General features: G+C 41.6%; 1 protein-coding gene across 4 annotated transcripts in view; it reads right to left on the bottom strand.

Annotated features, from left to right (window-relative positions):
* The window catches only part of UFL1 (UFM1 specific ligase 1), a 149,236-nt gene extending 137,173 nt beyond the window's left edge, over positions 1 to 12,063 (bottom strand). The window contains exons 1-3 of one of the 4 annotated variants that reach the window (XM_033937243.1): positions 11,635 to 11,845; positions 6,458 to 6,603; positions 2,864 to 2,892 (exon numbers count right to left, since the gene is read on the bottom strand). In XM_033937243.1, the coding sequence (XP_033793134.1) occupies positions 2,864 to 2,892; positions 6,458 to 6,603; positions 11,635 to 11,711 (252 nt within the window). In that variant the 5' untranslated portion in view covers positions 11,712 to 11,845. Of the gene's footprint in view, positions 1 to 2,863; positions 2,893 to 6,457; positions 6,604 to 11,634; positions 11,846 to 11,963 lie in introns of those variants that run through there. The other 3 variants (XM_033937239.1, XM_033937241.1, XM_033937240.1) reach the window with 3 other exon arrangements.
* Between the last annotated feature and the right edge of the window lie 2,595 nt (positions 12,064 to 14,658).

The raw sequence follows: 14,658 nt of genomic DNA, 5'->3' as shown, positions 1-14,658 counted from the left end.
TACTAGAGGTTATCAAGTTCTAAGGTATCCACTTTAGTATAATGCAATATCTCCCTCAAATACATTTTCAAGAGTTCTAAGGATGACAAATAAAGTGTAATAGGAAAATTTAATAAACGAAGGTTTTTAGCTCTTATAGAATTCTCTAGTTTCTATAGTTTAGCATGAGTCACCATACCATCTTTGATAGATTTAATTTCTAATTTAAATGCTGGCAACCATTATAATGTGGACTATATCATGGTTGAATAAATATCTTATGTTTGTTACAATGTATTTTATATACAAAATTTTGTGATATTCATGAATATTTGTTATTAATGTAATGAATAATCAAATAAAGAATTAAAAAAAAAATAATATATAAGATCTTACTTTTAGTTTTTAAAACATGAGTTAATCCTTCCTACATTGAAAACTATTTAATTCCATATTCACAATCTTGTATACTTCGCTCTCAACAGAATCTTCTTACATCTAATGGAAATATTACATACGCATCTATCCGAGACTGTATCTTTTCAGTAAATGGTCCACAACTCTGGAATGCTCTTCCAAATAATATTCGAATGGAATCCAATCTTGAATGATTTAAAATTCTTTTAAAAACATTTTTATTTATGGACTCATTCGGCTGACAGACCAATTGACTTTGATCATTGAAGAGCTTGTGAGGATCGATCTGAATCTTGGAGCACACAATCAGTTTTAAATCTTTTTCTTCACTTACCATATATACTCTAATATAAACTGGGATTTTGGGGCCAGAATTTGCAGGAGCCAGCAAGGAAGCCGCTCAGCGCCGAGAAGCAGCGCCAAATCGCACTGCTGCTTGTGCCGCTCAGCTGAAAAAACTGGATCCGTGCAGCCAGTTAGCAGCGGGGCAGGAGTTTGGAAAGCTTGCTCCTGCCTGCTGCACCTCCACCAGGGATCGGTAGAGGAGCCGCTGCACCTCAACCAGGGATCGGCAAATGTATGAAGATAGGGCAGGGATGGAGGCCAGAGCCTGGGAGGGAAGCCTGACAGGGCTCCTGGGAGGGAGCCTGACAGGGGAAGGTAGGAAGGGTGCTGGGTGCTGAGCCTGACAGGGGAAGGAAGGGTACTGGGTGCAGAGCCTGACCATGAAGGGAAGGAAAAAAGGGTGCAAAGTCTGACAAGGGAGAGAAGGAAGGGTGCTGGGTGCAGAGCTTGACAGGGGAGGGAAGGAAGGAAGGGATGAAGGGAAGGGGACTGGGTGCAGAGCTTGGCAGGGAGGGGAGTGGGTGCAGAGCCTGACAGGGCAGGACACTTGAATATTAAGCCGCCCGACTTATATTCGAGTCAACCATTTTTCCTCCTTTTGAGGGGGAAAGTGGGGGGTCTCAACTTATATTCAGATTGACTTATATTTGAGTATATATGGTACTTTACTGTCAATTATGGAGTTCCATTTTCTGACTGTATTAAATTTAATTTTTTAATATTTTTGCTAAATGTCAACTGCATAGATGTTTTGTCAATGCGGTATATCAAATGTAGAATAAACTTGGAAAAATCAAATAAATCCTCTCCTGAATGCCACCTCAGAGCCGGCACTAATTGTTTCCATCACTAGTGCTAGGTTCTGAGCATCAACATGATGGTGTCACAACACCCCCAACGCAGTCTCATAGTATGTGCAAAACCAATGTATTGGCCCGGAGAGAAACCAGTAACAGTTATACCATCCCACAATTCAAGTCATCTAGTCAAAAGCTTTTGATCACAGCCAATACATTGCTGATACTAATTACCATATATATAGCCAAGAAATCTGAGCCAAAACCAGCCTCAACAAACCAGGGTCATCTTATTTACAGATAACGCCCATAGCACTAAAAAAAAAAAAATTAAATCATCCCTCAATATTGCTTTTGCTGTGCACTTTCAAACAGAACTTCTATAGAGCAGCTGCAATGCAGTGCCAAAGGCCTGTTCAGGAGCTCTCTCATATCTATCCCACCCCCTGTGACTCAACTTCCTATTTCTGCAGAAATTAGACAAATCAGAGTTTGCTCCGGAGAAAGCCAAAGGCACCCTAAGAGTATCACTGCACTGCCACTGCTCTATAGAAAATCCACTTGAAGTTATACAGCAAGGAGGCCGGGGATTATGGTGGAGATAGAGAGAGGGAACAATTTTGGACCCTGGAGGTAAAAGGGAGGGAGGGAAAAAGGGCCAGAAGGGAGCCTTGATTTATACGTGGGTCATAGCATGTGTGTCCATTTTTAGGTCTAAACTGCCCTCATCTTATGCTTGAGGCTGATTTGTGATTGAGTATATATGGTAAACACTTTCCAGTCAATGAAAGCATTCAAACCACGTGGTTCTACCAACTTCAGATGGAACACAATTGACTGTTTTAATTTAAATGTGACATTTTTGTCATGCACTTACATCATTCATACTTTATTAAGAAAAGTAAACAATATTATTGATCATTATACTACTTGGAGGAGTTTTTTGGACCTATAATTACTGTAATATGTGCAGCACTATATATTAGTCTTAAGGGCTGTTTATTCCGAGATCCTTTTCCTTGGTGGGAGAATTTTTGGTCCTACCAATATTCCTATGTGGCTTAAAAAGCAAAGCTGAAATTAAGGGGTCCTTTTACTATCATGGGCTAGTGCATCTTAGCACGCGATAAATGCTAACACGTCCATAGGATAAAATGGAAGCATTAGCATTTAGCGCACGGTAAAATGCACTAGCACACCTTAGTAAAAGGACCCCTAAAGATTTACTTGGTAGGTTTGTTGTTGTTACGTGGATAGTTTTTAATATTGTGTGGATTAAGAAAACACTACCATTACAGGAATTTTTAAATTTAAAAAATATTTACCTGTTGTAAGTCAACAATATTTACTCGACCTTTAAAAAAAAAAAGAGCAATAATAGATTTTAATAGAACTCAGGACATTTCTCTGAAATAAATCTGTTTTCAAAACATACATTTCAGCTGATTTACAAGGCAATATTTACACCTGGACATACACACTTAAATGACAGTCATGCTCAGACACACAGACTTGGGAAATCTCTACACAGGCTAAATGTACTTCCTTCTGTGCTAGTCCCAAAGTAATTTTATTCAGCTGGGGTGCCACACTTCCTTGAACCACCTTCATCTGCCTTTGTAACCTGGGTGAATCCATCATCCCTCTCTAAATCCTCTGTACATGATGGTTGAGCAACAGTGCTTAAAGGGGAAAAATGATATACTCTCTCCTATGAAGAAATAATCTAATAAAAATGTAAATGTGGCACTGCTAGAAAACTTAAAAAAATAGAAATCTCTGTCTGCATCATATGTGCCACTTCTGGGTGAATCTCGAAAACACCTCAAAGGCAAAAAGAGCGAGGGAGTCAAGAGAGATCCAAGCAGAGTAAACTTAATGCATTAGTTGGGGGCAGCTGGCTTCTACTAATATTATTTTTGATCCACTACACCAAAACAGTAAAACTTACTTTAGCAAAAACCATGCATGACAAAAAGTCGTACATAACACCAATGCTGGGAAGGGTTAAAAAACAAACAAACCCTTATCTCTGGCTGTACTGAATGTTATTATGTAGAGCAGTGTTTCTCAACTTCTTCAAGCCAAGTACGTCTTAAATCTAATGAATATCAACCGAGTACCCCACTCAAGCTCTACCCCAGACCCCACCCCTATAATAACAGTACTAATTGTAATGCAATTTCTTCTATCCATTTTTCATATACACACAATATAATCTTAATACATAATGGTAACCACAAAATTAAAAAGAAAACACACAGTACACAGAGAAAATCTTAATTATCATTTATATTCAGGAGGTTTTCAAAGAGGTCAAGGCAGATGACTATAAAATATGCAATATCACCTCAGTAACAACTATAGAAAAATAGACAAATATAGTCAGCAGATATAAATTCTCAAAACAGACACATTCGATCACTAAATTGAAAATAAAATAATTTTTCCTACCTTTGTTGTATGGTGATTTCATGAGTCTCTGGTTATACTTCCTTCTGACTATGCATCCAATATTTCTTTCTTTCTGCCTCCTGCATGCTTCATCTCCTTCAAACCTCATTCCCTTCCCCAACCAACATCTCTCTGTCCCTCCACGAGTCCAAATTTTCTTCCTCTCTCCTCCATCCCTATTGGCAATGTCTCCCTCTCTCTCAATGTCCATCTGTCTTGAGAGATCCAGACATCTCTCCCACCCTCTTTACTGCCACATCCAACATTTTTCGCTCTCTCATCCTCTGCAGTGTTCTCCCCAGAATTTTTTTCCAGCTGGGTGGCATGAAAAAGTAGCCGGGTGGGGTGGGGATATTTGGTAGTGGGGAAAATTAAGGGCTCCTTTTACAAAGGTGCGTTAGGGCCTTAACGCGCAGAATAGCGTGCACTAAAATGCCCAGTGTGCTAGCCGCTACTGCATCCTCTTGATCAGGTGGTAGTTTTTCAGGTAGCGCGCGTTAATTCGGTGCGTGCGCTAAAAACGCTAGCGTACCTTTGTAAAATGAGCCCTAAATGTGTACTATTTTTATTAGTTAATTATTATTGTTTTCCAATGCTCAATACGACTTCTTTTTTTAAGGTTTGACACTTGTGCCAGAATATTTTTACTAAATTTAAGAAATATCCAATTCTAGAAGTGAATAATTAGATATGTGCCCTCTTTCAAATGGTATAGAGGTTTAAAAAAGGGAAATGCATTAATGAAGTCATTGGGTTCAATCTAGCCATTTATTTCTGCATGAATTTAAACAACTAAGAAAAAAAAGATAAGTATAGCTCATCCAGTCATATAAGAAATGGCTCTACAGCACCTCTAATAATGTTTTGATTACTAGGTTCCTTCCTGAGGTCTCACTTAGGATATGAAATAGATGCAATCCCCACTTCCAGACCTCTTCCACATAATTTTTGGAGAGGTGTTACTGAGCCTTGAAGGAGACTTGTGTGATTGCACTACAGCAAAATAATAAAGTAGCAGATTAAGATCAAAGTGAGAGCTAGGGCAAAACAGTTTAGGTAAAGATGCAGGTAATAATTAGCAATGTATTAAAAACATTTTATTTTTATTTGCTTTTAATGTCATTTGAAAGTTGCTTGATGTTAATACAACTTTAATTTAATTCTTTATAGTGGGGGGTGTGGTGGTAGTGGGGGGGGGGGCAACGCCAAGTCAACAGTAAAGTAAGAATAGGGTCATTAAATCCTGTGGCGTACCTAGTATATATGACAGCCAGTGCTGATCATTTTTTTAAACCCTCCTCTATTTAAAAAAGATATTTTTAGTAATAATCTATGAGTCACACAACAAGGGTGCACCTAGGAAAAGGCAGCATCTTAAACACTGCAGTGAGCACTAGAACACCAACACACGCATTGTAAAACTAAAGCCAGATTCTGCACAGTCAATTTCCCCAATGAATATGCATTGAAAGCAGTGCATGCACATAGATATCATGCATATTCATTAGGGAAATCCTGAAAACCCGACTGGATTGCGGCCCTCAAGGAGGGACTTTGAGACCCCTGCTGTACAGTCATTGCTAACAGAAAGCCATGACCTTTTTATACACACAGAACACAGATACACCCTCGCCCAATATGGAATAATCACACACTAAAAATAGAAATATGTAGACAAACGTTAAACTGAAACAAGAAACCAGACTGCATACAATGCAACACCATAGAAACAGTGGCACGTGTTGTTGGAGCGGCGGCCGGCTTGACTGGGGAGTTGAGAGGTCCTGTGCATGCTTCTGGAGGATGGCGGCCGGCTTGAATCGGAAGCCGGGAGGCAACGGTGGATGGCAGAGGCATCGGTCAAAGCGGGAGGGCAGCCGCACAGGTTCTCCGAGGGAAGGAAGCCACCACGCTGCAAGGGCTCCAGCACCCACAGGCAGGTACCCACCCCTGGGCCACCATAGCAAACTTTGGTTGTGGAACGAATTGTTTTGAGTTTACATTGTGGCCTATGGGGAACTTTGCTTTGATATACGAGTACTTTGGCTTACGAGCATGCTTGTGGAACGAATTATGCTCGTAAATCAAGGTACCACTGTATAGGGGTCCTTTTAATAAGGGGTGCTAACAATTAACATGCACTATATACTAAGAGGCCCACAGGAATAAAGTGGGCTTCTTAGAATTTAATGCTCACTAAATCTGTTAGTGTGCTTTAGTCAAAGGAGCCCAAAGTTAGTAGATGACCTCCATAGTAGATAATGGCAGATAAAGATCTACTGGCTTTTCCTATCTGTACAGCTATTCTAGCCTATGCTTTTAAGGATATATCTTGCTGTAAAAGCTTGAACATGTATAGGTTATCATTTTGTTTTCTTCTTTGGTTCTCTGTCATCCCAATTATATGAGCGTACTAATTCCTTAATATCTACTTTACAATGCTAAAAGAACAAAGACAATATCACCTCCACGAACATGAAGTTCATCCTGAATCTCCCTGATGATCTGAGCTGGAGTAATATATTCCTTTCCATCAAGAGTATGCACCACATCCAATTGATTCTCAGCAATCAACTTGGAAACAATCTCTATGCAGTTACGTTCTGACAACCTGCAGAAATGCAAAGTTCACAATTTATAATTTATCCTGGCTATTTTACTGTTAACACATGCCTACAAATACCTTGAAATTTGCTTCTAGTAAAGGAACTTTTGTTCAGAATATTACTGCTGCTGGGTTTCAATAATATCATCTTTGAATGTTTTTACCACCCTGCTCAGGAATGTAATTTAAGAACATTTCCAATGGATGAAGCATTTGCTGCTAATTACATTACATTAGTGATTTATATTCTGCCATTACCTTGCGGTTCAAGGCGGATTACAGAAAAGGTTATCTGGATATTTCCAGAGGTGTTACAGAGTAGAGCGGGTTGCTTCAGGGGATTGAAATGCTTTCTGCGGTGTTAGTTAGTCTTTATGGATTTCTTGAATAGCAGAGTTTTTATTTCTTTTCTGAAAGTTTTGTAGTCTGGGGTCGTGATCTGTAAATTGGAGAGTTGGTGGTCTAGTTTCCAATGTACTAATCACGACCCCAGACTGAGCAGGGTGGTAATTATTACCCTGTTCAGTAAAGCCAAATGCCCAAGGACTTCCAGCTTAAACAAGACATTGACAGTAGATAGCACTAGTTACATCTGATCAGATTATTAAGAACTACAAAATGTGCTACAAGATTCGCTCTCTTCTAAAAAGGAAATTACAAAATACAGTGCAACACAGGATTTTTACATCTTGTGCCATTCCTGTTGTATACACAAAACTAATCCATCTGGTTACAGTTGTGTGTACTGTATCAGTCATGAAGAACTGTTTGGATTTATTATTACTTGCAAGCATGTTTTTGCCTCTGTTCCGAGGGTGATCTTTAGTTTATATTTGACATATGCTAAGATTTTATTGCCAGAGAAATATATTGTTCGGTGCCACTGGAATGCCATTTAAGAGCTTTTGGAGTCCTAATAGATGCAAATTAAATGAAAACCTTCATAGGAAATTACCAAAATTGACTATGGTTACACCATTGCATCTGATCTTAATTAAAAGGTCTCCTCACAAGACCAGCACAGGTACACAAACATTTTTGCAACAGATAAGCAAGCACTGAGCATTTAGTTCCTTAAAGGAAGGGAACACACTGCTACTTCCATAGTCCTGGTTTCCTATGGCTAGCCCCTCCCCTCCCCGCTTCAGACCTTAGAAATGCTCACAAACACTATGGAAACCCAGGTGACCACAAAGGGAGCAGCCAAGCTGATATGAACTTGAAGACTCTTCTTCCAAAGTCCCAGGTATAACACAAAGTTTGAGATACCTCATTTTTATAATTTAAAAGAGTTTTTACACATTAAATGGTAAAACATACAACTTTAAATAAGATTCCAACTGCTGTATTTTCTTTTGGCTATACTGGTTGATAAGAGGGCAGTTTTATAACTATATACTTAAAATTTACACGCATAATTTTCCCTCAAAATTTTTTGAAAATCTAATGTAATACACAACTTATTAATTGCACTATACCAAGGTTCAAGGAGATTTACATTCAAAAAGGCCGTAAAATCTATGGGAAAGTACAAAAACAATCAATAATTAAAATACATGGACATGTCTGCTTTGCAAATGACCCCAATGAATTTTAGTGCTTACATTCATATATAAGAACATAAAGAGTTGTCATACTGGGATAGACTGAAGGTCCATCAAGCCCAATTCTGTTTCAAACAGGGTCTAACCTAGGCAGTGTGTTTCCCAAGTCCATCTTAATAATGGCTTCACCCATACACCAGGTGGGTAACTTTATAGAAGAAGCCTGTTTCCATTGCTGAAGCACTGTTCTTATCAACATAAATGCTTCTGGAAAAGGATCTCTTTTATATGTCAAATCTAGACATTATATATCTAGATTTCCAAAAAGCCTTCGACAAGGTGCCCCATGAACGCTTACTGAAGAAACTGTGGAACCACGGGGTGGATGGGGACGTGCACAGATGGATCAAAAATTGGCTGGCGGACAGGAAACAGAGGGTAGGAGTAAAGGGGCACTACTCTGACTGGATAGGGGTCACAAGTGGTGTTCCGCAAGGGTCAGTGCTGGGACCGCTGCTGTTCAATATATTTATTAATGATCTAGAAATGGGGACAAAGTGCGAAGTTATCAAGTTCGCGGATGACACAAAACTCTCCAGCAGGGTCAGAACTGTTGAGGAATGCAAAGAACTGCAGAGCGACCTGAACAAACTGAGTGAGTGGGCAAAAAAATGGCAGATGAGCTTCAATGTGGAGAAATGTAAGGTCTTGCACATAGGGAAAGGAAACTCCATGTACAGCTACACGATGGGAGGGAGGGTACTCGGGAAAGGCAGCCAAGAAAAAGATCTGGGGGTATTGGTAGATAACACAATGAAGCCGGCGGCACAATGTGCAGCGGCCTCAAAAAAAGCGAACAGAATGTTGGGCATTATCAAGAAAGGTATCACTACCAGAATGAAGGAAGTTATCCTGCCACTGTATCGAGCAATGGTGCGCCCACATCTGGAATACTGCGTCCAATACTGGTCGCCATACCTCAAGAAGGACATGGCAATACTCGAGAGGGTCCAGAGGAGGGCAACGAGGATGATAAAGGGTATGGAGAACCTTTCATATGCCGAGCGGTTGGACAGGCTGGGGCTCTTTACCCTGGAGAAGCGGAGACTGAGAGGGGACATGATAGAAACTTATAAAATCATGAAAGGCATAGAGAAGGTGGAGAGGGACAGATTCTTTAGACTAGCAGGGGCAACTAAAACAAGAGGTCATTCAGAAAAACTGAGAGGAGACAGATTCATAACGAATGCAAGGAGGTTCTTCTTCACTCAGAGGGTGGTGGACACCTGGAACGCGCTTCCCGGAGAGGTGATAAGACAGAGTACAATTCTGGGGTTCAAAAAGGGACTGGATGACTTCCTGGAAGCAAAGGGGATTACAGGGTACAGATAGAGTTACCTTACAGGACATTGAGCGAATGGGGTATGGATATTTTAGGTTAGGTAGGGAACACTTCCAGGTCATGAACCTGGGGGGCCGCCGCGGGAGCGGACTGCCGGGCACGATGGACCCCTGGTCTGACCCAGCAGAGGCAATGCTTATGTTCTTATGATTGCCATCCATTTAAATTCATCAAAACCTGAACCAAAGGATTTACTCATATAAGCAGAAGCAAATACATACTAATAGGAAAACAGGAGTTTGATCAGAATTTAAAGCATTATTGATTGTCAAGTGACAAAATATTTGACCGCCACCAGCCAGGAAGAGATGCTGGGAATTTGAGATTAAGAGTAGAGTTAAAGGGCTAAGCTGTTGGATGAAAAAAAAAAAAAAAGACAGCAGAAGGAGAGGGAAGTAAGATTTCAGGTATGGAAGAGCAAGGAGGCTGAGAACCAAGGATGCAGTGCTTAAATATTTCCAATACTCTTAATGACCCTGGACAAATCATTTAGGGCTCCTTTTACTAAGCTGCGTTAGCGTTTTTAGCGCACACATTTTAGTGTGCGCTAAACCCGTGATACGTGGCTAGAACTAATGCCAGCTCAATACTGGCGTTAGCGTCTAGTGCGCATGGCAATTTAGCGCGCGCTATTCCATGCATTAATGCCCTAATGCAGCTTAATAAAAGGAGCCCTTAATCTTCCAGTGCCATAAATATGAACTGTTAGAACAGAAAAGAAGTGTGTTCACTCTGCAACTCCTCAATGTCTCCTCACGTATGTCTCCCCCACCCTCCTTAAACTCCACTCTATCTTTCTGAACCATATACGTGGAACAATAGTCAAAAACTCCTTCTCTAGCAGTATTCAAATCCAAGCAAGCCCACTTTTTTGAGGCTGCCTTCAACTCCTAACTCCCACTCACCCTAAGATACCCAAGTTTAATCTAATCTAAGCTTCCATTTGTGCATCGCACATACCTATAACATGCTCAAGGCGACAGATCAAGGAGGAAGGGGGAAAGCAGTAGGGAAGGGGGTATGGAGAAATAAGAGAGGGGACCCAGAAATAGGGGGAGTTATACAGAAACTAAGACTGTTAAATGTCAAAGAGGTGATGAGTCTTCAGGTTTTTTCTGAATGTAGTAAAGTATATTTTATTTATTTATTTAGTCTATTTTGTCATTGTGCATGAAACCACTGAAACCCTATCTGTCCTAATTAGATGGTAAGCTCTTCAGAGCAGGGACTATTACATGTTGAATGTACAGCACCACATGCACCTTTCAGCGCTATAGAAATTATAAGTAGTAGTAGGAAAATATGCTACTACTGAAAAGGTACGGGCGTAGTGTCCAAAATTATAGGGGGTGCCAGACACAATGCAAAAGGTCCCTTTCTTCATAAGCAATAAAGGAGCATGCTCAATATTGGGCTGCCCAGCTAATGGAGGGAGAGGGTGTGGAGCAGTGATCTCAAACTCAAACCCTTTGCAGGGCAACATTTTGGATTTGTAGGTACTTGGAGGGCCGCAGAAAAAAAAAAAGTTAATGTCTTATTAAAGAAATGACAATTTTGTATGAGATAAAACTCTTTATAGTTCATAAATCTTTCCTTTTGGCTAAGTCTTAATAACAATATTGTAATTTATAGCTATAGAGGCATATGATGAAGATACTGTTTTATTTTACTTTTGTGATTATGTTAAACATACCGAGGGCCTCAAAATAGTACCTGGCGGCCGCTTGTGGCCCCCGGGCCGCATGTTTGAGACTACTGGTGTGGAGGTTGTTAGGCACCAACATGTCAAAATGACTGGGGGGGGGGGGGCGGCGGGGACAAACACAATAGAAATGAGCTCTCCTTGGACACAACGAAGGCGCTTACTCAACATGAGAAAGCGTTAACACCCACTGGGCACGCACAGACTTGACTTGACTTGAAGTGCAAGTGAAGGGGACCCCTACGTGGGAGGGGGAGACCTAAAAGTTCGCCTCTTCCTACGTGGGATGAGCAGGGAGCGGAGGAAAGAGCCGCGACTGGGACGTGGGCGCTTTACGTTCTAAAACCTCTCCGTCCCCGGGCGTCCGGCGGAGCTGCCGAGCCACTGACCTTTGCGTGGCGTCGGCCAGCTGGGCCCTCTGGAAGTCCGCGGCCAGCCGCCGAATCTCGTCCCAGCCTGCGGCCATAGCGAGCGAACGGCGCAACGATTCGTCGCGCGCGCTGCTGCCGGGATCCGCTCGCGGCAGTCGCGAGCGCAGACAACACGTCAGCAGAACGACCCCCCACCGACGGCAGGCGCCAGAGGACAAAAAAAAAAAAAAATCCCGCTTCGGTTTTGCGCTTAACATCGATTCTAGGAGGAAAGCTGCTGAAGTCGAAAAATTCTACTCAAATTAGTAACTGTGTTGGATGCTTTTGATGCTTTGCTGTGTACCTACAAATTGTCACGCCACTAAGATTTCTCGACTGAACGCCAACCAGATTGGCTATTGCTGTACTTCTGGAATCTGGGTTGCTTCCTGGCATGGATCATATGTGGACGGAGAGCTGTCAAGTTGTCCAATTCTAAGGAGATTTAAGCCAGTCCTGGATTTCTGACTGCCCTGTCATTGGACATAATGGGACTTACAGTACTTATTTTAGAATATTGCAAAAACTTGTACTGTAGCTATGGCAAATTGTAACCCGTTAACTGTATATCATGTATGTTAACCTGTAACCTGTTCTGAACTCCTTGGGGAGAACAGGATAGAAAACAAATTAAATATTTATATATATTACAGAGTTGCCAAGGACCCAATTTTTGAGAGAGGGTTTTTAGCACATGCCCCAGCCCTACTCTATTCTCTAACACAGTAAAGAAGACAAAGAACCCACCCACCCCCATAAAAATAACAAAATGGCAGCAAGACCTTTAGGTGCATCCACTCTGCGGTCTGCCCAACAAGGTGGCTAAAGCAACACCCACCACTTTATGCAGGCCCCAGTCATCTATGTTCAAGTGTGGGTTGTAAAGTCACTACCAGCCAAACATGATGGGGATGATACATGGCTATAGCCAAGACTCCAAGTATTGCTAACAGTATTTAACTTACCAGTCAAGATACCTTCCCTTCCCTGCAAAGCATCCCCATGTGCAGTATGTGACAATAAAATTATCTAACAAGCCAGAATTGTCAAAACTTCACCTGTCTCTTGACATTTGCAAGACACAGACCGAAGAAGTCTGTCTGACATCAGCTTCAGTTCCCCCACACTGGATTTGGCTAATCTTCTTTCAGGGCAGGATGCACAACGTTCTGACCACTGTGAAAAATACTGTGGTGGGAGCATTTTTTTTGTTTTTTTACTAGCGATGCTCAGCACAATATCATGCAAATTATATGCATGCTATTCATAGAAACATAGAACATGACGGCAGAAAAGGGCCACGGCCCATCTAGTCTGCCCACACTAATGGCCCACCCCCTAACTACCTCCATGAAGAGATCCCACATGCCAATCCCATCTTTTCTTAAAATCTGGCACGCTGCTTGCCTCAATTACCTGTTGTGGAAGATTATTCCAGCGATCAACCACCCTTTCGGTGAAGAAATATTTTCTGGTGTCGCCATGAAATTTCCCACCCCTGATTTTCAACGGATGCCCTCTTGTTGCCGTGGATCCTTTAATGAAAAAGAGATCCTCTTCCACCTCGATACGGCCTGTGACATATTTGAACATCTCGATCATGTCTCCCCTCTCTCTGTGTTCCTCGAGTGAGTATAGCTGCAACTTACCCAGTCGTTCCTCATACGGGAGATCCTTGAGTCCTGAGACCATCCTGGTGGCCATTCGCTGAACCGACTCAACTCTCATGTGAAGAATCGCCAGTAAGAGGGGGGGGGAGGGGAGGAACTGTGCTCAGAAGCGCAATGTTATCACAACTCCGCCTCCTGCTTGCCAAAATAAAGACAGCCCCCTGCTCTCCCTGCATGCCAGTTCAGCTGATCTCGGCAGGGGAATCCCTGATCAGTTGAGCCAACTGAACTCCCCAAAGTCATTTTGGGTAGAGAGAGCAGGGGGCTGCTTTTGATCATTTAAAAAAAGTCAACCAAGCCCCTCCCCCCACCATAAATACCCCTCCTATTCTCTTATATCTTTCAACTATACCTCTGTACTTACTATCCTCCTCTCAGTCTCTCTCATATGATTCCACAATTTCCAGTACTGTATACCCCCCTCCCTCCATTCTTGTTTTTCAGTAGCCCAATGTCAACCTACAAAGACGTTTTTCTTCAAGTCTAATGTGGCTTTTAGTACACCACCCTATATCATATTAAAATGAAATGCGATGGCTTTGATGGAAGGAGTTGATATGCCAAGGGTTTCCAGCCAGACAAACAAATCAAGGGGACCATTTTTTCTAATCTGACAGGGCTGTGTACATCTAGCATAGCTAAAGAAAAGTAACTGTCATAACTTAAGCAGTGCTATGTTTGCATGCCTTCGATTTTCATTGTGTTTCCTAAAACAAACCCTGAAATAGTAACTGAAATGTGTGAAGGGCTCATACTGCGAGAGGTCCCGGGTTCATCTCCCAGACGAGCCCCCAGATCTTTAATCCTTTCCAAATAGGAAAACTACCCTACTACCATAACCTTTTGCTTATTTTGTTTAAACAAGAAAGTTTTCCTAGAAATTTTTCCTCCAGTTATCAAACTATGGGCTCTTTTAAATAAGCAGCATAAGAACATTTTACTGTGGGCCGATGAAGGAAATGATCTGATGTTCATTGAATTCCTATGAGCATTAGAGCATTTACCTCACTGGACCACAGTAAAATGTTCTTACACTGCTTAGTAAAACCTAGCTGTGGTAGACTAGTCTTTTTTGGCTGGCCCTGGCTTGCCTAGAGAAGTCAGCACATATACAGCCAAGGCACAATTGCATATAAAGAGAATTTTTATTTGTAATCATTTGCCTCACACAAAATAGAATGAATTTGACTTATCTCAGCCAAATTGCTGCATAAGAACATAAGAATTTGACACTGCTGGGTCAGACCAGTGGTCCATCGTGCCCAGCAGTCCGCTCTCACAGTGGCCCCCAAGTCAAAGACCAGTGCCCTGAGACCAGCCCTACCTGCATACG

This window comes from Geotrypetes seraphini, chromosome 3 (assembly GCF_902459505.1).
Source record: "Geotrypetes seraphini chromosome 3, aGeoSer1.1, whole genome shotgun sequence".
Classification (NCBI taxonomy): Eukaryota; Metazoa; Chordata; class Amphibia; order Gymnophiona; family Dermophiidae; genus Geotrypetes; species Geotrypetes seraphini.
The sequence above is the reverse complement of the archived record's forward strand: the minus strand, read 5'-3'. Positions and strand labels throughout refer to the sequence as shown.